Genomic DNA, 25,909 nt, shown 5'->3' with positions numbered 1-25,909 from the left:
TGCCTATACCATGAATTTTTTCCGTTAGTCTAATGATTAATTTATTTATTATACTGTAATTTAATGTAAGTATGCAGCTAATTAATTGTGTGGAGTTATTATAATTACATAAAATTAAAAAAAGAACTAATGCGCTCCCACTAACACAAAATTTTAATATGACATAATATAACATTCATTCGTTAATAATCTTATTATTATAAAATAAAGATCAAAAAAATATTTAAATGATACATATTATAGCTTTCCACCCATAAAAATATTATTAAAAAATAACACTTTTATTATAATAACAAGTATGGATAAAAAATTAAATAAATTATTAATGTAATAAAATAATTTAACGTAATAAATGCACTTCTCATTAAAAGCTTATAAAATAATGGATATTATCGCTTATAAGTAAATACTTGACTTATTAACCGTAACTACAAATATTATAATACAGAATGTAGGACTAATTTTTAATTTCGACGTTACAAAATTAAATGCAAAGTTATTTCCAAGTACCCAAGTAAAACTGACACATCCTAATTATGATTAATAATAAAAATAACATTTACATTCTATTTGATAAAAAAAAAAAGTATATCAACCACTCTAATTTGATTTACGAATCACAAATGTCACTAGCATTCGCTAAAAAAAAAAAAAAAAACGATATAAAAAACCAGTAAATCCTCTAAATATCGCATACTAGTTCTTTAACCAGATTCCATCAGTTACGTGTTTTTTTTTCTTTTTTTTTCTGCATTTCCGTGCTCCCACAACATGAAACAAAGTCCAAAAAGGCGGCCTGTAGAGACAAGCTTCTTTATAGCTTTCCCCCCCCCCCCCGCCATCACTCTGTTTCTCTTTCTCATATTTTTTACTCTGACTATCTTTTCCCTATTCTATTTACGTCTACTCCCCTCCATACATTCTTATCTTTCTATCGATCAGAAAATGTTTTCTTTTGCCTTCATTTACCTTTGCATATCTGTATGCATGTGTGTGTGTGGGGGGAGGGGGGAGGAGGGGTGGTTGTAAATGCGTATATGTGTGCGCGCGTGTGTGTATTCCTTCATTCAATGCCAAATTATGTTTTTATTTATTTAATATTATAAACAGTATAATTTCTAATGAATTTATATCTCCATTACAATAATTCGATATATAATTATAATAAAGTGTCTCAATCTTGAGGGCGTATTTTAATGCTAATGAATATACATATATTTTAATTTTGACAATATTGAATGGAACCGTGTCAGGATAATTCGAACATAATACTTAATCAAACAAAGTACCTTTATTATGTATAAGCTCTTTATACGAAAAGTCAGAGTTTAAGAGTAAAACTAATTTGAAAAGACACGACCTTACGTTCTGTATCCTACAAATGAAATTACAGTAGTGATTTATACTTTATATTTATATAAATACATATAAGTGTAAGTGTTCGTAATAACTAACAATTCATAATTCGTGACGTACAATAAGATTTTCATTCGAAAGCAGTACGAGGTTGTATATTACCTAGTGCGTGAACATTGTTATGAAGTCTTTTTGTAACTTACAAACCGGCTAAATAATCAAAGACATGGCAATTGTATGCCAATATTTTCATTACTTCAAAAGGTCCTTTCGAATTATTATATAAGGATATTGTTTTTACCTATTATGATACTGATGTTTTTAAAAATAACTTCAAAATTTATATTGTATGCACATATATATTTTAAAACTTATGTAATGTTCACCTTATAACGCAATTATTAATAATTAAAAATTAATATATTAAAATTTATTTATCATAAGTATTATAGACTAAATCATAATTTGTTGTTTGCTAGTTACTATCAAATTGGAATTACACATTTCCAAGCACTTAAGTATATATCTTTTGCGCATTCATAGCGTTATTATTCGTATCTGCTAATAAGAAAAACTATTTACGATATTACAGTTATTTCCCAGAAGAAACGATTCTTTTGTTTAGTTGTTTTTTTTTTTTTTTTTTTTTTAGTAATAACTGACTTTTCACAACGGGACTTATTGAGTAACCACCGTGTTAGGTTACTCTCATTGCTAATTTGGCGGGTATTGTGTTATGCCATCAAAAATATAACAAATTTTTCAATTTATTTCTAACTTTACAGTGCTTATATAATTGAAATTAAAAATTTGAAAATTATTTGATACCTTTCAGATTATATATTGAAATTTATTATCGATTGTTTTTTTAAACATAGATCCGATGAAGAATATTTTCGTATGAACACTTCACTATATTGTCAAAAAAAAAAAAAAAAAAAAAATTACAACATTTGATTAACTCGTCATTCTCATCTTCAATTTTCAAATATGGAATAAATTTTAGAATGGAATAAATTTTCTATTCAAGAATTGTTAATACTCCGGGAATTACATACACACACTTCCAAGTATTATAAGACTTAACTTGTCCTTAATGAAGCAGATCGACAGTTCAAACTTGGATATTATGTTTAATGAATATTTATTCACATATTGCATGTTAATTACAAATATAGAAGCAATATTATTTAGAATAAAAAAAAAAAATTGTCATCCCAGCAATACTAAATAGTTACATATAATTAATATTATCGAGGATAGATAAGTTTATAAGCGCAAAAAATGATTGAGTTTTGACATAACGTATTCGTAGAAAAAATTAGATCGAATTTTGTGTAAGTTAAGCAAATAAAACTATAGATATATTTTTATGACTTATAATGTTATATCTATCTCAGAGAAAGGAAGAACTCTGTTATAAAATTATAAAACAAAACAAAAACATACTATTTTTACCCAGACATTCATACCTTATGAGACTACTTATCCATCGTTATGATAATACTATAATGGAGAACTTATTGCAAAAGAATTGTTGTTTAAAAACCAAATATCATTTATTTAAAGATAAAATTTCATGTGTTATTTTTAAAATAGTCTTTTTAATCCTAGCATATTTTACTAACGACAGAACATCAATTTCATTTTTTAAATGCTTTAATATCATCTATAATAATAAAAAAAACAAAGGAAACTAAAAACAATCCATTGTGTAAATTTAAATATTTATATAATTCTTCTGCTCTACAAACCAAATCGTCTGTGGTGTATAGAAGTTGACTTTGCTATTGTCAGATCAAAAACGAATTATCATCTTAATATTCGCATAAAGGATCTATTATTGTTTGAATACTCGTATTAGTCAACGAAGTTCCTCAATTAACATTTTTCACTGGACTTCCCATTATTTCTAGACTTTTTTTTTTTTTTTAAGGATCTGTTAAATTATCCATTTGCACTGGGATAGGTCACGTTTTTTTCTTTAACAATTCAATTTCTCGACTTTATAATGCATTTTCCTATACTTCATTTTCTTAAAGAGTTTTTTTTTTTCATTTTTCTCTTATCAGCATCGATTAGTTTTTTTTTTCAGTAATCATACTCCATATATCAATATCGAACTCTACCAGCTTAAAGATTAATTAAGATTGATATTCTGATTCTATTAAATTAGTTCCTTTAAAAAATTATTTCATTCCTTGTGTGTGTGAGCCAATTTTAAATCCGTATTTTTCGTTATTAATTATTTATAACATTTTGCAAATACGCAAAACTTATTATATGTATATATCACATGAAAAGTTGAAACTAAACATTAAAATCATTAAACATAATTAAAAAATTAATATAATATACAGCATATAGTTTAATTAAAATATAAGCGATAAAAATATTCTTTAGATGCTCAAAACTATTACTAATCAGATTTTTTTATTTTTATATTATAACCGAATGGTGATAAGAACTATAGTACAAAGAAAATAATAATAACAACTATGGAATATTAATTGCTTAGGGATATTAGATACAGGTGCAGATAATTAGAAATTGGACAGCGACATATTGGGTCGGTTAATAAGGCTTTTACAAACTGATTCTACATGAAAAACTACGACTTAGAGAGCGAGAGAGCGAGTTTAATATTTAAGAATATTTATATTTAAGATTTATATAATATCCAGGCAAAGGTGTAGCGACCTAATAATTAGTTTTATACTACAGATATACAATACCCCGCCACCGTCCCTGAATTGCGCATATACGACCATACAATATTATAGAAATTTCAATTATCTTTATTTTTATTTAGATAGTACCACCATATTACGAATAAAGAAAATAATAGCAACAACAAAAATTCAATTGCGCAGCTAAACGAAAAGATTTAAAAACTGAATTAGAAAAAACTCACTACCTACTAATTAAAGTATCTTTTGATTAACTGGAAAAAAAAAAAAAACTGTATTTCCATGTATTTCGTTTAAAGAAGATAGAATCAGCATTAGTTTCTGTTCTTACAAAGTTTCTACATAATAATATACATTTTTAAAGCAACTGCATAATAAAAGTTTATCCATTACAAAAGTAATTACTAATACCTTTAACTCCGTGTTAACAATGCTAAAGCTAAATTGTATTTATTGAATAAAAGTACAGAAAAAATGCTTTTGATAATACAAGCTTAAAGTAATGAAACTTATGATGAACGAATCTGTTTATACAAATGTTTTTAATTATGTATGCGCAAGAGAAATCTATTTTATTTATTAAAATATTGTACGCATACAATTTTCTTTAGTAATCTAATTAAAGGACATACGATTAATAAAAGTATTTTATTTAAAAAAATTAGAAGTTTAATCGATTATTGTTGTCAATGTGTAAACAATAATATCAATAATAGCATAAAGCAATTAATTATATTATAATAATTCATTGATATTTATTGAAATTTTTAATAATTTAAATTAAGGCGTAAAGTAATCCAAAGTTGGCTTTTAGTTAGCGCAAAATGAACTCTGGAAGATTTATTCTTCTAAAACTTTTTTCATAAATCCAAAGGCTTATTTTCTGGGAAAAAAAAAATAAATTTTTTTCACGTCTCAAGCATTACAGGAAATCGATACAGAGCTAATTATTTGAACTCGAATAGCAATTCCGTCACGAAGATATGTCAATTAAGATATTAAGCGCATAATAAATTATGATTCCGTTTTCTAAAAACCTTTTCAAACTATACGCATTTGTGAACTGGGAAAATTCATTTTTGATAAATAAGTTGGCCTTGGCTATTAAATATCCATTACTTTTGCGCATACACTTTAACGCCTGAAGTTTCATATTTTAGAATTAAGCTAGGCGCATCGAATATACATTAGTACCCTAAACAAATAAGCTTATTGCTATTAAAGCTATTATTGATCGTCGGATCAAACGAAAACAATTCTCGACAAATGAAAATTGAGCAACATTTATCATACCGTAAACTCTACCTTCACATCCCCGTAAAATCTACGACCATTAAAAATGCCGAGCGATTCAAACATTTTTTTTTTCTCTCCAGCCCCTACCAAAAAATGACAAATGTATATTTATATTTATATGAATGTATATGTCATACGTCTCCATAAGCCACAAAAATAGTACACAAACCGACCTGTTAATCCTCATCTTGCTCAATCCTCCCGACTTAGACGAATGGTCCATTAGGCGAGAGAGCGAGTTCCTTGTCCCTTCTTTAAGCAGCCACTCCCGTCGACCGACAGACCAAGTATACATAATGAATAGTGCCTTCTATTCCCCATGATGAGTCTCCATCCACGTGTACTTACGTGCGCCCCTGCACAGGAAAATTCACCTTACAGCATCCAATGAGACTTATAGAGTTTCGGGGTTGGGCGACCAGATAACGACGTGTAGGTGGAGCTCGTGGATCGAGTAAAAGACTCTCCTATTCTAGAGACCGCAGCAGCGTGTCTACGCGGCCATCGAAAGTACGCCGATCGATAAGCATATGCTCGCCTTGCTACATTCCTTTTACTTAGTCTATACGTGTACAGCCTGTGCTTTTTCATCCGTTCTCTCTCTCTCTCTCTCTCTCTCTCTCTCTCTCCCTCTCTCCCTCTCTCTCTCTCTCCCTCCCTCCCTCCCTCTCTATCTCTCTCTCTCTCTCTCTCTCTATCTCCCTCTCTCTATCTCTCTCTAGCCAAAGCGAATACATTTGATTATCACGACCATGATATTTTTAAGGGATTTTATTGTTCCGCTTTTTATGTATAGGTGATATTAAATAATATAAGATACGCGTGGGTAGCAGCTTTTATGAGTGTTTTCAGTCATTAGGTCGCCGAGCTTATGCGACGATAGTGAATTTGAATTTCTTTCAAAACTTTCACATGCAAATCTTTCGGAGCTCACGTAAATATAAAGCTACTGCAAATTAGTATAAATTATAATGATATAATATGTAAAATAAATTTTACACTGTAGAAAGTTAAGAATTAGGCGAGATAAGATAAGCAAGTTAAGATTTGGTAGAAAATCCATGTACCAATTACAAAAGAAGCACAAGCTGAATTCCTTAATTCCTTTATATATAAAGCTTTCTCAACTTCATTAATAATCGAAGGAATAATATTTTTTAAATAATTGATTTATTTTTAACGTTTGGAATAACGAATAGATTGTCTCGGAGATATCGTCACGTTACACATGAACATTAGATAATTATAAGGATATATCGGTGCACTGTGTGTCGACTTACATATTATCTACTGATTCGAGGTGAATAAATATTCAATCCATTTTTTTTAAATGATTTTTTAACAACTTCTACAGTATTTAATGGCTCTGTAATGCAGTTTTATAAATTGAAAGCACAGCTAAGCATAATTCATTAATTTGTTGTTGGTAAAGTGCGTGTAGTGGTAAAGAGCTATTTTGTGATATTCGTCGATCTGCTGAAAACAAAGGTTAAACTCTGTCAATTCCTATACATTTATAATAAAATTTTTTCAAATTCCTCGTCCACTTTTTACACGTAACATTTCACGCAAAGTTTTAACCAACAAACTGAATTTTAGTTCATTTTTCACGGTGTACGTTATTTATAAAAGTGCTCCGCTACTTTTTCTACATTTTCAAAGCACTTAATCTTAATAATTTTGTAGCTTAATATAAAATGATAATGTTATATATAGCATAATAATATTGTAAATATATGTCGAAAAGGTTTATATTGAAAATAGTCAAAGAATATTTAGATGCCTTAGTATTTTTTTAATAAACAACTAGTATGCGTATTGGCATATATGAAATAAGTTATTATTCTTTTTTTTAATTTATATTCTACGTAATCTATAAATTGAATGATACAATCATTTCAATCTATACCTACAGGACAAAAGATATTTTCTGAAAAATAAATATCTAGAAACTCTAGCGTTCTGTATGATAGATAATTTGATAAAAAAGAGAATAATGAAATATTTCGAAATAGTTTGTTAAAATTCACGAGATAAACGAATTCATATATATATATATATATATATATATATATATATATATATATGTAAAAGTTGATTCATGCAGAATTGAAACAGACATGAAATATGTACGTAGATACTAGCAAACCCTCAAACGACGTTTTGTCTCACAAAAAAGAATAATAGTCTCTTAAGTACATAATTAATACGATTACCTAACATTCTTATGTTTGCATGTGACGAAAAAGGACTCTCGTTGTATCCGCATCCTTTGACCTTATCAAGAATTAAACGAGCAAGAGTACACTCGATTCAACGAGGCTCTCATTAGGAAATAAAAACAAGACATGTTTTCTCAACTCGTCCATTAATCTAGATAAAAAGGAAGAAAAAAGCCAACGTCTCGCAAGCTCGAGAGCCAAGTCCGTTCACGAATTCCTTTTCGGGACCTCGTGAAACGCGTATCTCAATCGCCTCCGGTGATTTCCAGCGAAGAGTCCTCGAATTATTACCAAGTAGACCATCAATCTGCCTACCGTATGTGTTACGTACGTCCGCCCAAGCCCATAGACTTTCGCTTTTCACCCCTCCAGGCTCCGAGGCTCCGACGCACGAACGAAATCCCAAGACGAAGGCACAAATTCCGTGACTGTGGTCCGACAACCATCGGCTACGCAATAGCCGCTGAGATAAGCGAGGAGCGTCGAAATTGGGCGTGATAGAGATGGACGACCGGTAAACAAAGTGCGTTTGCCCATGCGGATAAAGAATGAAATTATTTACCGAATAATATCAAACGATTCGCTTACGCCAAGCTTGGAGGGCAAAAATGGCAAGAGGAAAGGTCCCTGTCCGTGTCCGTGACTCGAAGTCCTATAAACCTCTCGCAGGATGGAAATTTTATTTCATTGGCTCGTTGAAGGGCAAAATGCCAGACTCACCTTTCCACTTGTATAACTACATTGCTTCTGCAACAACGAGACTGTAATTGCCCAGCACGAGGATATTACACGTCTTCCAAGATTAGGTTGGCCTCCTTACTTATTTTCAATGAATACTCGCCAGCTGATAAGCTCGAGAATAATGGCGTGCGACATTTTTATAGAGTACATTGTTAATGTTAAATAGCCCGTTAACTGTATAATGACTTAATTGATACGTAAAGTAAAAAGACGTATTACTTATTGCCAAATAAAATGCCGTAATGGCGAAATCTGGAGAGCATACGCGAGGCATAGAAATTTCATAGGGATAAGATAGCATACCTCGCTGCATAATTAAGTCCGGCGCATATTTCACATTTCTTTAGCAGCTGATTAATAAGCGAAATTATTATTGTTATGACTAAGTCTGCGAAGGTATTTTTCGTACGTATCTTGGTAATGCCATTCTCACGATTATATATATATATATATATATATATTTGAAGAAAAGTTCCGGCAACTCTTGACAAATAACGGACGGTCGAGGGGTTGTGGGTCGCGAAAATTTATAACCATTGTAAATTAAATATTTACATTCAAGTTGGAATGCAAAAGTTATTTCGATGCGGCATTAAGAGCAGCGGGTCTTAAAGCTAATTTCCAAAAATTTCGCAAGCCAATGTGTTACCATCCGTCTGCGGCCTCGCAAAAGCTCTTCCAAGCGAACTATTCCGAGGGAGATGTTGAACAACTCACTGACTGGCCATAACAATCAGCACATCCAAGCCACTTACGGTAAACACCCGAGTTGTATACCGAACGAGCATTGGAGAATACTTGATGCGTGCAACTGTCAGAAATTTATTGCACGTTGCGCCCCAAGTACCCTAATTATAATTATAATTAGGAGTGTGAGTCTAAGTACGAAATAACGTGGAATTTTATGGCACTACTTATGAGGAGATTGCGTTAGTGAATTTGGATGAATTGGCTGGCTAATCGATCGAATACGATTGATAAAAAGAAAATTATTAAGGATCGTTTAACTCTGATTCAGGGGCATTGACGCGAGTAACGACTTAACGCCACTTAAGCAACGAAGCAACTTTTATTACTCGTTGTGGATGGAAAGTTAGAGTATTGGTTGACGGAGAGGAAATTTTTAGAAACAGTGATATGTCACTTGACTCATAACGACATTTCACAATTAGCCAATGTATTAGAACTATTTAAAGAAGATATCATTATCAATGTATTCAGAGAGATGAAGATTTAATTATTGGTATATAAATTTTACTTCGTAACCAAAATTGAAATATGTAGATTATTCTTGATAATGAAAGGACGAAAAATACACAACAATGTGCTTAGCAAGCAAATTAGTAATTTTACATCCTAGTATAGTGCAATACGTAATACTCTTTTACGAGACAATAATTAATATAAATATTTTTTACGAATAAATATCGAGCAAGTGAACTACAATAGCGAATCTCATAGTGAAATTAGAAAATATACATCGATTATATGTATTAATTTTCAAATTTCTTTTACACTAAAGTTTCTTCATCGCAATTAAATGTGAAATTTATTCCAATTCATATAGCACACATATCGGGATATAATTATTTTAAATTACCATACCACATGCTTTGGTAGTGCAAAAACTTAATCGTATAAAGGATTCTACTATAAAGGATTTTACGAGCAATTTGCATATACAAATACATATTTGCCTTGGCTGATCACAAGACAGTTAACACTACATACTTTTACTTATCTGTCCACTGTATCTGCAAAAATGTTGATAATAATTATGAGAACTTTCTGAGTGAAAATAATAGAAATGGCAAGGAGAGGGGAAGGACTAAACGAAGTGGTTAAAAATAAAAAAAATGAAATATTCAGAAAAATTGGCATGCAAACGTGGCTTGATGTTTTACATTTTGGGAGATTGAATGGTCGACTATTTTTAGCAATGCTGTATATTACTGGAGCATGGGGGGCTCGGCAAGTCAAGCAAATGAAAATAATTAGTGATAATAGTAAAAAAAAAAAATTATGGTATTAATAATGGTTATTCTTCTTAGCTATCGAACAAAATACATTTGTCATTTCGTTAAAATACCTCAAATTATTAAGAGTATGTCGAGTCCTGTTTGTCACACTAATATTAAATCAAAATCTTTACTGTGATTTTCAAAATTACAACATACATTGCGTACTTCGTCTATCTCGTTTAACGTCACAGACTTTGCTGTCTCATTCAATTTATTTTTAATACGAATCCTCGTCAAAAATGCAATTTACCTATCAGTATTTCCATAAACTTACCATGCAAAACATACATACGGATTCGTATTTGCAATTTTGAAAAATAAAAAAGGAAAGAAGAAAACAAAATAGAAGAATATTTACAATATTTTGTCGTTCTTTAGCGTGAAAAGAGCCAAAACTAAATTCAACTAAAAACGTAAAATAGTGGTACAATCGACAAAAAAATAAAAAATAAAACATTGCACGATTCTCATGGGAATAATTCCTTTATGGGCTTGTAGGGATGCCATAAATACTGATAATATCGAGTGAGAGTGACAGTGGTCGATTTCCTTAACTTTCTCTACATCACGCGTACACTTTTGTGAAAGATCTGAATAAGTCAACTCAACTTAATATAAAAGAATGAAGTCGAAGAGGTGAAAAATAAATGCTAAGATGAAAATAAAATAATGAAAGATAATTGATATGAATCGTGACGAATTTATCAATAACGAACAAATCAATAACAGTTCATGATATATTTTTATTTTTAAATACGTTATTTATCGTTTGTTTAAAATAATAATAATTTCCATTAATGTATATTGTTTTGTGCCGCAATTTCATTACGAAGACAATATAATTTGTTAATAATTGCAAGATTTTCACAATTATCGCGCTCACAAAGACTTTTAACTATGTTACAAAATATAATTATAGTGACAATAAAGCTAATGTGAACAATATCGAAATTAAGTTCAAAAGTTAATTAATTCATATTTTCGTCCGCCAATACAAATTTCAAAGTTAAAAGGGCAATTAATATAAAAACATATTCGCATAAGTTCATTTTTCAACTAATTTTATATGCCATAGTTTCAGGGGACAAACGCATAAGCTAAAAACTATCCATTTCCTTATAGCGCGTACACATCGAGCGAGCAAAGTGCTTAAACCTTTCAACAAAATTATTTTACGAGAGTTTCGTTTGCAATTTCTATCGTTATACTTGAAGTTATCAAAGGATATTTCTAAGCGCGCCTAAGAGAATCGTGCAATTATCGTCCCAATCATTAATCAAAGAGCAGGCATCGAGCAGAGAAAGAAAGTCCCAATGGAGAACAACAGCGTATTATCTAGGACTATTATCAGTGTATCCAAGAATCCAAATATTCGAGAATTTCGAATTCGAGCGTGCGGGGGTGTGTAGGTACAGATGCGTTGCATACGTATTGAGGATATAATGGCGTGGATAGTTCGTCGGATGTATTGGAAAAGTCAACGGGAAAGTCAACATTAAAGTAAAGCAGTTTAATGAATTGAAGGATTCTGACCGACGGACGCCGTCTGACTCCCAACCGATGCATAAACATATCGATTCGCCCGTCGACCTGTCGTCGAGTGATTTTGGGTTACCGCGACCGCGCTTGATTTTCCATTTTACGCTCGAGTCGTCCACACGAATTTCCATTCAAGATACCACCGGAAAATTCCCGTAAATGAGTTCCTTTCATTTCTAGAGAAACTGTCCTCTCATGTGCTTTGTAATAAATTCACGCGAATCATTAAGAATTTGAGGAAATGAACGGTTATTTAGTTAAATCGAGCGACTGCGGCTCACGTTCACATGCGAGATTTTGTATAAATCATTTGCATACGTAATTGCAATTTATTGTAAAACCCGCTGGTCGCACTATTAATTTATTTTCATAGTACTTATCCTGTACCCCCTTATACATTACTTTAATCATTATAAAGTATTGCCGCTATAAAATGAAGTTCATCACATATGAATTGTGATTCATATATCTGATTTGATTCTTCTACAAATTTGATTCTTTGGCCTCGTAATACTAATATGATTTTGTAACTTTCCTTGAAATAATTACGAATATATGTTGTCAACCTATTATAATTAAAATATATTATATAACTATTGCTTTTCCAATCGTCATCGCTTGACATCATTTTTTTTATCGAATAAATACGAAATCAAGAACCCTATCATCCATCAAAAACGCACGTTTTTTTTTGTTTTTTTTTTGTTTTTTTTTTCATGAGTCTTTTTCATAAGCAATCGCAAATGATCTAATGAGATCGTCGTTTCATCAATTCGCGTTAAAAGAAGCGAAAGGATAAACGGACGTTGCGGCGATGCGTAAGTTTGGGGCTCGTTGGTGCACCTAAAGTATCGTTCGCGGTATCGGGGCCGCGAATTAAATAAAGAGCAGATCTGCTTAGGGCCTGATAAACACAATTTGCCACATGACAGCGTATAGTTAATCGATTAGCCACCTTTAGCGCGAACGCCACAGGTTGTACGTACCATTTCTCTCGCACATCTCTTGCCGCACGGGCTGACGAATGACACAGACCGAATGAATTCGACGTCATCATCCTGCGCTCGTAATAACGGCGGCGCTACGCTTTGTCCCTGTGGCTCGTGGATAGATAGCCATTGTCCGAATGACGAAATGTTCCATGTGGTCATCTCCTCACTTTGTCTCCGCACTTTCCCTCTAAATCAGTATCAGTGATAATAATCGGTGGATTATCGACGGATGGTTAGCATTTTAAGCGAGCGGAAGGATGTCACTGTAAAATACAGTAGAAATTATCCTCTACCAAATAAGCGGTGTAAGGGGGAAATGGCCAAATTCACAGGCTAATCATTCATTATTTTAGATAAAAATTAGATAATTATGTTAATACAAATACGTTGTTTACGGTAAGGGCGCAGATTGGAATTTTATTAGCTCTGTTTGATATATTTCTGCGTAGCTACCCTACCCCGTTACGTATGAAAGTGTGAAAGAGAGTATCTAAAAAATTTTACGGCCCATTACTTAATGTAATATAACATTGTATAAGGAATTGGATATTGTAATAATATTTATTCAACCGCAAGATGAATTGTCAATATTACATTAACTTTAATGATTTTATATGGGCTTTTAAGTGTTAAGTGACAATTTTTGCATGGCATTCGATTATTCTCATTGTATGTAAAATAACGCACAAAGACCTATCGACTTAGAACTTTAGTTTTTCTAATAGATTAGCTTTATACCTAGAATTTCTCCTCATTTAATAGCGTCGATTGCGAATAGAGAGCAGCTTAATAACAAAAAAATTTATTGTTATTTCACGTTGGCAAGGTGATGCGCTAGTCGTAGGAGGAACGATAACAAAATTCTTATTTTACTCGAATTTTAATGCTACAGCCTATTATTATCGATAAATTTGTAATTAAATTGTTCACGTAATATCTAAACTTACATCGTAGCAGTGAAGTAGTAATGATAACTTTTGTTAATTTTATGATAAATTTCGATTAATTTTATGCTGTCGTAAAGTAACTCGAGTAAATAAGAACTCTTGGTACGCGTAATAGAACTTTTTTTCATGCAAAAAATATATACAATTTTTCAGCACTTAATGCATAATGTATTCCGATACGCAATCACTTGCTTACATACTTTTTAATAAGTACATATTTAATACGAGAGTCAAACTTTCTAAGCATTTCTTATGCACACATGTATACAGTTTCTTATACTTTTCAATAAAATATATTAATTAGAAGCTGACTCACTTTATAAAGTTACTTTATAATGCCAATATAGCGAGTATAGTGAGTATCGATCGACAAACAAAACAACTTTTGATAACAGACACTCACGATAATATAAATATATCTACATTCGCATATTAAAAATGTAACATTTAAGAACGCAAATATAAATATTCATAATTTGAGATTTTGATAAGTAGAGCTTTCACAAAAAGGACAAACATACATAGAATCGAATAGACAGCGAGCGACAGACGAGAAAGAAATATTCTTCAAATATACACCAACACGTGGTTTTAATATACGTAGTAGCATAATGCAAATTCAAATCTCATTCTTTACGACTCCACGAAACATCGAGCCCAGCTCCAGCGCGCAATACTTACTCACTCCCGGATTACTGCGCGTACGTAGGTGAACCAGTATTACGCGCCGTTATTCCCTTAATGCAAACGTACACTACGCTTAGCCATACGATAATTGCGATTACGTGCGCTCGACCGATTAAATATTGCGGCCTATCTCAATTAGGGAACGCTCGCGAGGCCAAAAGGTTCACGCGTCATCGCTATTGGCTTCATTGGCCGCACCAACCAAGGCTACAACGTACCCTCGAAGCTCCCCTCCTCTCATTTGTCGATAGCTTTTATAGTAAATGGCGGGAGAATAATTTGAGATTAAAAAAAAAAAAAAAAATGCCACTACAGTTTCACCCCGCTTGCGGATTAAGGAATTTGTAAATTCGCAAACAATACTTTTTCATTACAATTACAGCGCGCAGCCACCAGCGTTAGTATTATTTTCTGTTTACTCCCCTGCATCAAGATCGTTAATTTTATACGACGGCTTCCTAAAATCCTACCACTGCGATCCACTCCGATACAGATTCTTCATTAAAATCCCTCTCCCCTTAAAAATTCATTTATATTATCACTCTACGTTAAAACAAAACAAAACAAAACAACACAACAAGTATTCTAAAATTATCATTCCCAACACATCTTAATATATACAATGCACGGAGTTAACGAGACACGCGATAATATTGAACGCACTCGCTTCCTAGGCAACACTTTACATGATTTTATAATATTTCCGACAGATAATGCGCGTTAATACAGCCCGGAGTAAATCGAGAGATCGCGCACTTTAATCACGCTGGTTACATTATGTATATAACGTCGCTTTCACGAACGCCAAGCACGTGCGAAATTCCGAAATTCATATATCGATGTACGCGTACGAAAAGCCTGTTGCAAGCTCGAATTATGGACGAATTAAGGCAGCGGTAAGGGACGATAGAAATATACGGGGAATAGAGGGTGAATACGTTATTTGTACGGCTTACGTATGGCCGGACCGAGGAATAATTAATCGGTTGAGAAATACTTGCGGTTGGCCAGAAGTGCTGTAGCCGCTTATACTTGTCGTTAACGCTAAGGGGAGTCCTAACGATTTATCGTTAAAGAATACTCGCCCGAAGGGTGGTGGGGGGGGTGGGGGGGGAGGGTTGATTGAATCGAGCCCTTCAGGACAGGGAATAACAAGCTAGTTTTCCGTGTTGTACACTGGGCTTGGACGAATGATCGAGAGACTGGCGGATCCTTTTACCGCGATGAGATTTTTCTTGGAGCCGCTTTTTCAATTGGGAAAATATTATTATAGGTCGTAATGATAGATTATCATACGCGATCCTATTTTCTCTACAATATCGCGATACAATGCAAAAATGTGTATTGTGCGATTTATATTGCTAAATTATAAAGTCGCTTAGAAATAATAGAGTTCACTTATATTCGATACGCAAACTGCTTCGTTTATCATAAATTTATTTGGTTTTTTTTTGTTTTTTTTTTTGTTTTGTTTTTTTTTCTTCTTTTCTAATATTTTTAACAATTGAAAGATTAATGTAACTTCTTCAAATATTAATAGTAACTTAAATAAGCTTGTCTGTCAATAAAGATGTTAGAAAATTCACTGATCCGGCAGGTACATTGTTCATCAACCGATATTTCATTGAACTCGGCCGCATTTCCCTATCAATAATAATGTACAATTAAATTTATTATATTTATGATTAATTCACTGAATTTCGAGTGAATTATAATTATAATTAAAGCACCAGTAAATCGAATTGGCCGCTTTAGGGCATAAATTATTCAACGACGTACATTGCAAAATTATAGAAATTGAAAGAATAGAGATAAATAAAATCGTAGAGAGTCTGATGTCTTTGGAAATGTTGACATATGAATAACGAAATATTTTGCGTCGTAGCATATTTCCAATTGCATAAATGACAAATAACGCGGCATCTCCTAAGCGACTCATCAGTAACAAATATGTCATGTCAACGAACGTCTACCAGCTGGTCCCAAATTCCCGTTGTAATACGAAAATGCTCTTATCTAGATATATCGCATTAACTTTGTTGCGCGTGCGCGCAAGCCAGAGTCCTTCATGTTTAGGAATGTAAGAGGATGGAGCTTGCCGAGAGTCAAAGGCATAGCGTATCGTAACTGACATGTATCGAATTATAACTACCGATCCATTCCCGTGTGCGCGTATGCACACACACACACCCACACACACACACAACAACAACAACAACAACAACACACAATTACATACCCGTACGTTCACTGGCTTTTTCTTTTTCTCAATTTCGTCTCACTCGCATCGTACAATTACCAATAAATCACTGGACTTCAAGTTTGTTTAGATATAGATGCGATTAATTACACTAACTCGCCGGAAGACCCACGTACGTTTCCCACCCCCTAGTTGCCCAGCATATACACGTGCTTTGCACTTATGCAAAATTTCTGATGACCATCATATTACGCGAAGAAATTCGCATACAGTTATTTCCACGCTTTCGTAATTTATCTAAAAGTAAATTAATCGCACATTGCTAACGTGCTTTTTGAAAGATTTTTTATAAGTTGAGCATAAAAGTAGTCACAACATTGGATAAGATTGAGAAGTAAAAATATTACGTTATAGTGCGTTTTAATGCTATGATAAATAAATAATTTTCATATAGAATTCAAATTATAATGGAAATCAAAGTAATAATGACGATAGAACAATCTCGAATATCGTTTTTCTATTTAAATTTTATATTATTAAAATAAATCTACTAAGACTAAAGGGAAAACATTTTTCTTTTCTATAAATCAGTATCTTATTTATTACATATAAATTTTATCAACAAACAAGGAAAATATGTTTTACAATCAATCTGTGCATGTAAATATTTTATCTTAAAAAAGCAATTATTGTTAAATGATAATAAAAAATTTATAATGATTATTTGTTAATAAAAATTCGTATTTTTAGCCTTAAAACATAATATTTCTTAAATATTTATATTACAAAAAGGATACATAAATTAAGTGAACTGGACGTACGAATAAATATAATCAAATTAATCATAAAATTTATGGCGTTATTATGTATTATTCAAAGCAAGAAAGTTCCGACATTTTATCCTCGTAATTACTTTCCTTCATTGAATAATTAATATAACGATAAGAAAAAAATACTCGCTATTATATATATATTATATATATATATATATATATATATATATACTACGCATCGGCAGATCACTACAATTTATTTGATTCCCCGATATGGTATCACACTTTTATGTGTATATATATATATATATATATATATATATATATATATATATAATTTCAGACAATGATATTTATACAATATATTATAAAAATGTAATTCTTACTATATATAATATTTTTAAAGTTAAAATTATATTACTATTTTTAAATTATTAAAATAATAGTAAGAAGTTCAATTTTTAATATGGGTTTTTTTATTCTAAAAACTATGTGAAACAAAGTTATTTTGGTAATACTAATAATCCAATATTAATAAGGAAAGTTAAAATAATCAATAATTATTTGCATATAAAATAACATTGTAAAAAATTTATTATTCAATAGCTGGATATTAATTAATATAAGAATTCGTTATATTGTCTAATCATACAAAATCACATAATATTATTTATGACACTAGTCGTTAACAAAATAATAACTGAACGATCGACGATAGGATATATACAATTTGCTATTAAAAATTTAATTTGAAAATTGAAAGTCGTACTTTAATATATATTAAAAGTTATATAATTTTATACTTTCAAGAGTATTGGAAAGTTGTTTTTTTTGTTTTTTTTTTTTTTTTTGGACAAAATAGATTAACGGGTATTAAAATTTAAAGAAAATAAAATAATTTCGTGACCACGGAAGAATAAAAAAAATTGAATATAAAAAAATATAAGTAGAGACGAGGCTTTATCCTGATAGATTTAAAATCAATTTTGAAAACAAAAAAAAATTGAATAAAACGCTGATAATTGAACATGAACCGATAATAGTTTAATTAATACTGTTAAAGTTCATTCAAAAACTTTCAAATCTTAATCCTAAAAGTTCTTTTAAACTTCTTAATAATTGATTTTTTCTTTAGCTTAAGGCAGAACCTACGTCACTTGGAAAGAATATTTTTAAAAAATTGTACATCTTCGAATTTTATGGAATAGAGATAATACCTAAAATATTTTAAAACGACAATAAATTGTCTTACTCGTTTTGCATTAATTGCATATACATATATTTATTTATATATATATATATATATATATATATATAAGATAATGAATTTTTATTTTCATACTTAAATCAATAACGAACGTATCGAATTTAAATTCTTTACTTGAAAAAGATACTTCTGAAAATTTATCTGTGAAAAACTTTTCTAATTTAACTTGCAACATATCTATATAAGTAGCGTTTCTTTAATTTACAAGAAATATCAATTACTAACAATATAAGTTGTCCATTACTCTTCTAGACTCGCAAGGTGCAACTTTGAAATTACGAAACTCAGTATATGAAAGTTTTTGGAAAAATAATTATTATTTTTACTAATATCGATGAAGAAATAGATATGATGAATAAATATAAATATAGATATCGATGAATAAATTGCAATCTTAAATTACTAAATTGTTAAACAGAAAAAGAATTCCTTTTTTACTTGGACATAATAAAACTAGTTAATGAAAATCATTTTGTAATAATAATGAAGTAATTTTCAGTTAATGGAGTTTTAAAAAAAAATTTTATCTTGAACGAAGCAATCTATTTTGTAGAACACGTGGCTTTAATTTTCCTTTCTTCCTGCCTGATAAAACATATGTGGGACAGGTCTTTCCGACTTACAAGCATCAATCTTATCATGATGTAAAAAAAAAGATTATTGTCCTTATTATTCAGCGATAATATTCTAAGAAAACTTAAATAAGTCTAATACATTCTAATTGATTTCCAAAAATAAATTTTTAAATAATACATTCGCGAACCCAATGTGTAATTTCATTTTTTCTGTCTTTTGTTTTATTTTATTTTATTTATTTATTTTTTCTTTTTTTTATAAATTAAAATTACCGAAAATACGAGTTTAATAATCGAGACTTAAATATTGCCATCAAAATAATTCATTTATATACTAAGGGAAAGTAAAATTTTAGCAGAAATTTGCGCAACTTGCAACATTGCAACTTTCAACGTACTGAAATTTCAATTTTTTTGTAATCAATGTATCAAGAACTTCGATTTCGCGTTCCACGGGCTTGAAACTTCGAAATCGTAATGGCACAAAACCGAGAACCAAATCCGCAACAATTAAAAATAATAAATTCGACGATATAGCGTAGGAGCGGAGTGGCGACGGCCTTTAAAAGCTCTCCCCTACCACAATATCAATTTTACAACACGGCTTCCTCGTGTGCTCGTCATCCTTTATCCACAGCACAACTGTTTCTGCTGCATAGGAGAATGAGGAGGAGGAGGAGGAGGAGGAGGAGGAGGAGAAGGAGGAGCAAACGACACTGGAAAAAGGAAGCGACAAAGTAGTTCGCCGCGTCGTTTACTTACGAAAGGCCCAGAGCCGAATTCGCGGTTTAACGGCCTCAAACCATCATCCCCGTCGCTTTTAATCACGCAGTGGAACTTTAATTTTAGCCTCGCACCCCCGCAACCCGGACCAATTGGTACGTGCGATAACTCAGCGGCCCCCGACGTCACTCCTCCGATTGCAAGCGCCACTTCAGCTGCCGTAAGCCTGAGTTGGAGCACTTCGAGATTGCGTTCTCGGAGCCGCTTTTCCTTGTCGCCCTTCTACATCTATTAATGCGTCTGTGTGCTCCTCGAGGCGCAGCGTTAACGCTGGGCGCGTCGGTGAAGCATTGATTGTCAGCGCATAGCTTCTGGCGAAACAAACTTTCATTTGGCCGACTCATTGCTTCTTGCGTTCACCTGCCTTAATAAAAATAAGCTATATATTGTCGTTTCATGGATCGTTCGAGAATTTAAATAATTGCAAGCCGTCGGGTAAAAATCATTGCTTTATGAGTGTAATGTAATAAAAAAATTCCATTTTATGGAGAAACCCGCCCGTAAAAGTGTCGAAACGATGTCGATTCTTCTCTACACGCTCTTAGTGCTTAATTGGATTAATTGGGACATTTGGCCGATGACTGATCGATGGATTTTTCGACTTTTTACATATTCAAAAAAGGTAGGCGCCTAGTCGCGCCGTCACCTAGGATTTTCATTATCGTATACTCTATCGTCATTTCATGTATTCGTCATACATACTAATATTGCCTGCAATTCATCTGCGTTTAAAGAAGATTCAGCATGAATGTCATTCATTTATGGATCTGGGAATACACGGATGTTCAATGCTTGAAATGCAATTTTATTATCAACGCTTCAGTCTCTGTCTATCGCCTATTCATTATTTTGTAATTATTTCTTAGCTAAAGTAACTACGTTTATTTTCTTAACCTACGAGATTACTACAATCATCACCATAAATAATCTAACTATGCATGTAATAATGCAAAGATACCTAAAAGTGCCGAAAATAGTCGAAAAATTTTATTTCATAAGTTCGCCTATAAGTTACGTAAGAATAACCGTTAAGATGAATATTGATATTACACAGTTGGATATAAGCAACTTTCTGGTCGTGTACCACTCCTGCCCTCTTTTCTATTTGCCTCAGTTTTTTTCGCTACTTATCAGCAAGCAGTGACTGCTTCCATTTCCCATATTTCCCATTGAAATTCAGGCAACCGTTGATCCCGATCATCCGTCGTCTCACGAGACGCCATTTTATTTATGAATGCATCGATATTTTCTCTTATCATTTAAAGGACTCCCCCCAATATCTAAGAATTTCGTTTTTCATATACCTCTCAAGAAAATCTTTGGATTTCCCGTCACATTACCCTATATAATTAAGAGAGAGAGAGAGAGGGAGAGAGAGAGAGAGAGAGAGAGAGAGAGAGAGAGAGATTCTCTGTCATCGTTCATGGGCATCGACGCCCATTAGATTTTTAATCAGTCTTTAACGAATGTCCCTTCTTCGTTCTAAAGCCCTGAAAAAATTGAGTACAATCATTGTTCACAAATCAACAAATTAAATAAATATATCTACATGTTAGATATCAAGTACCTAATTAGTCCTATTATTTATTTAATTTAATTAACTATCGACGTATTACGTATCTATTCATATCATCATCGACTTCCCAGTGCAAACATCTATTTCATCGAATATAATATAGCAGCTGAGTAGACCGTCAAGGCTAAAAAATCAAAGGGCTAAAAATAAATAAAATATCGGGTACTGTTTAAATAATTCAGAGAGTTCGCGTACACGAGCCATCCTACCAAATCTGCCATCCCGTGTAAAAATGGAAACAGAAGGAGCTGAAATATTTCCTCACGTAACACGACGCACGCCTCGTCGAGTTTCCATTTCTCGTCATCGTCCTCGCCAAGGAGACACTCGTCTTCGACGACGAGGGCCGCGATCTGTTTTCCCCCTCTTTGTCCCTAATTTATCGCAGACTCGCGTACGCATAGAAAAGCGCCTCTTCTCTCGTGATTGATAAGGTCGCCCCTTCAAAGAAAAAAAAAGAAGAGAGGGATCATACGTCTGCACTCACCCACCCCCGGTGGTGATATTTCCTCGTTGAACCGCCGTTGTATCACCCTTCTTTTCGCCGTTTCCCCTCGCTACCACCTGCTTAATACTTGCTCTCCTTTATTTCCCAACTCCGAGGACGGATATGTTCGGGCATTTTTAAATTTGCCGATATATTACAAGTACTACAAAGAATAATGAAGAAGCGAGAGTACTTGGAAAGTTAGACACGCGAAATAAAATTTGCACCGACGATATCGAGCGAGTATACAAGTTGTCGATTATGTCAATACTTTGCGTCGACTTTGCTGAAAATGTTGCCAACGAAAAGGAATGAGAATATTCGCTTTTGTTTCCATAAGGTTTTTCCTCCATAATCTCTAGAATAGCAGAAACATGTAAAACCAATTCTATTTTATAATACAACAAATACTACACTTGTTGACTTACTTTACATCAATGTTCTATACTCTACAAAATAAATCTCGTAACGTAAAATTTACGTTTATTATCGCTTCTACTAAAAATTGCCAAACTGGAGAGTGAGGAAGTATAACGATCATAAAAAACATAATTGCTTTATCTGTACAAAGACAATTTTTAGCTTTATCTACTAAATTCCATATGCAATTCTATTATAATAATATACAATACTAATAAGCAAATAATCGGCCGATATGATAACAATTGCTAGTGAGCTATTTTTTAAATGATTGATAAATTGCAAAGTTATGTATAATGATACGAATGAAAATAAACCAATTCGATTCTAGAATCCAGTATGCTCGTTTAAAGCCATTTACAAGCCAATAATACATTATAAGGGATGAGTGCCAGGCTTTCAGTTCCCTCGAGATGACATATGCAGAGGCTTCCGGACGACCAGTGAGTTGTAGTGATGAACTTTGACGAATTTGCTTCTGCCTGTGGATCGATGATAAATCAGTTTTCTCTCTCTCTCTCTCTCTCTCTTTCTATTTCACTCATTCACGCACACATATTCACTAATATTCTATGCGTATATTACACATATGTGTTTGTGTGTGTTTAAATAACTGAATAAATAAATAAATAAATAAATAAAGATAGATAGATAGATAGATAAATATAGCTTTAACTCGGACCTAATTAGCAAACGATAAATCTTCATAAGCATATGCGAAAAGGTAAATGGCATCGGAAAACTTTCGAGATTTTCCGCTTGCCAATTCGCCATGCTACCGACTTAATTAAGAAACTTTTTATTGACATTTATTTCAAAAAGAAATATTATTTTTTAATACCACCAAGAGAACAGAGAAATTGGTCACTCCCGCGCTTTTAGAAACAATAACACATGACTCGGCCAAGAACTCTAATGACCTTCCATTCTTTACGACAATACCGCTTTTCACTATAAATAATTACCAACCCACTTAAATTTGATCCGCATATATTCGTCAATTTAAGTCGAGTAGTACTTATCCTATGCATGTTTAATTTAATGCACGGTAATTCAAAACGTATCTCGCAATATGTTGACAATACATTTCAATAAATTGCATTTAATATAATAGTATATCTGTATAATTTAAACAGCCGCCTAAAATAAATTATATAGTTTTTTAATTATCTAGTATACGTATAGCATTCAGAAAATTTATTCATCAAAACAAACAAAAATTGTCTTAAAATAAAAAACGCCCGTATACATATATATCTAGGGTAAAATATTTTCCGCCCGTCTAAGTGATCGAATTCTATACAAACTTCGAACATTCGCAAACTTGACGATCGGGCTATTAGCGCTTTAAGCGTTCTTAAAATTTGAAACAAATTATATTCGGATCTAATCGACATATTTGTCGAATAATATCAAAGCATCGTTGAAACCGTTTACCCATTTTCACCTGAGGGAAAGCCAAATCAACAATTGATAGTTCCTTACTATCGATAATCGGGCTCGACTTCCATAAACGATAAAGCCTTCGTATAACAATCAATCGCAAGTAAGCTACAACTAAGATCCGAAATTTCCATTACAGAAGTGGAAGTAAGATCACCTCGCTTCACCGGGCTCAGTTGGCTGGCATTTCCTGCCCTCCACGCGGCCTACAAGCACGTGCAGCTGGAGCTGGAGTTCCGTCCGGAGGCTTGGGATGGCGTGCTGCTGCTGGCCGGCGAGCGGGACGACCTGCAGGGCGACTTCATGGCCCTCATAATTCACCACGGCTACGTTGAGTTCAGGTGAGGCTGTTAGGTAGCTTCTCATTAACCGCATGTATTTCTGATTTTACAAACGAACTATTGTTACGAATTACTCATCGCTCCATACTAACTAAATAACTCTTTAAAAACATATGGTATATAGCGCAGTAAATTTTGCTGACTTTGATGACGTAAAAATTTCATTTCACTCCCTAATTCGCTTTTGATTAAAATATTTTATTAAAATACTAAATGGCCTGTAATCAGCTTACGATGAATGGAAATGCAGAAGAGCGACCGTATTTGAACGGAATAATATTAAGTACTTAAATATGACCTTTCTGTTACAAAATCTTACGTTACAATATTATAATGTATTTAGATTTCATTTGTACTGTATTTACATGGATGTTATCTTAAAGCACAGATATTATCTTGAAATTAAATTTCTAAAATATTCAAATTCGTTAAAATCTTATTTCTACTCTTTGATCGTTATGTAAAATGTATGATGGATAATTAAATTATACCAATTAAAATGGCTTTATGTATTCGAAATTATAAAATTCGCAAATTCGAATAATATTCTTGTTGTTGAGATTCATCAAAATTGTTAAATAAATTTCATATATACCATTCAATAGTAAATTAAATTAACGGAAATGTTTTTATATCTAAAGATTTATTGTAATTAAATATACTTTTATTAGATAGTCGGATATATCGTTCGATAATCGTAGTGATTATAGCATAGTGTTTAATTTTCAGACATTTCTCTCCATATTAATTATCCATATTACCAAAAAAGTTTCATATAAATCAACATGATTAAAATAATTGTCAAATTACCAAGGATAATTTGCCACGCCAAAATAAAAATTACAATATATTGTGGTTATTCAATATATCTAATTCTAACTCATAATATGAAATTATGTAGATAAATTATTATGATTATGATACCATTATATCTTACATTGAATAAGATATTACGTACTCGTAAAGTCGTTGCAATATATTTTTAAATTATTTTAAATACCAATTGTTGACATTTATTTTCATAGACATTTATAATACTATAATAATATAGGTACAATGACGATAAATTATTCAATCATAACATAATCGAAGTACATTAATATGTTTTCAAATTTTTTACAACAATATTTTATATATTTTCCACGCTAAAAACGATTTTAATGAAATGTATCGATATTTCTAATTGCAATCTGCATTAATTGGTGGAGAAGAGACATAGTATATGACAAAAAATTAATATAATGATTTACAAGCATAGTGTTGTTGACGTGCGGTGAAAGCTGATAAACTAAAATTTTGTTATTAAACTATCTTAAAAAATGCTCTAAAAATGTAAATTATTATTATTTAAACATTTAACGATAAAAGCAACTGTTAAATTATCCGCTGGATGCTTTAATGTTGTACTATCAAATTAAATAATAATGAAAGTTACTTTATGTTTATAAAATTAAATTACTGTAGCATATCGATAAGATATTTTTATTTAAAGATAATGAATCTCTATTATTAATTTCAGAATTCTATAATTATCTGATTGAGAATTCTATAAT

General features: G+C 31.9%; 1 protein-coding gene across 1 annotated transcript in view; it reads left to right on the top strand.

Moving 5' to 3' along the window:
• The window catches only part of LOC105363049 (EGF like, fibronectin type III and laminin G domains protein pikachurin), an 88,815-nt gene that overhangs the window by 6,269 nt on the left and 56,637 nt on the right, over positions 1-25,909 (top strand). Inside the window, exon 2 of the mRNA XM_011500620.1 lies at positions 24,155-24,356. Coding sequence (XP_011498922.1) covers positions 24,155-24,356 — 202 coding nt within the window. The remainder of the gene's footprint in view (positions 1-24,154; positions 24,357-25,909) is intronic.

Source organism: Ceratosolen solmsi, unplaced genomic scaffold (genome assembly GCF_000503995.2).
Source record: "Ceratosolen solmsi marchali unplaced genomic scaffold, CerSol_1.0 scaffold56, whole genome shotgun sequence".
NCBI lineage: Eukaryota > Metazoa > Arthropoda > Insecta > Hymenoptera > Agaonidae > Ceratosolen > Ceratosolen solmsi.
This window is presented reverse-complemented; position numbering and strand designations above follow the sequence as displayed.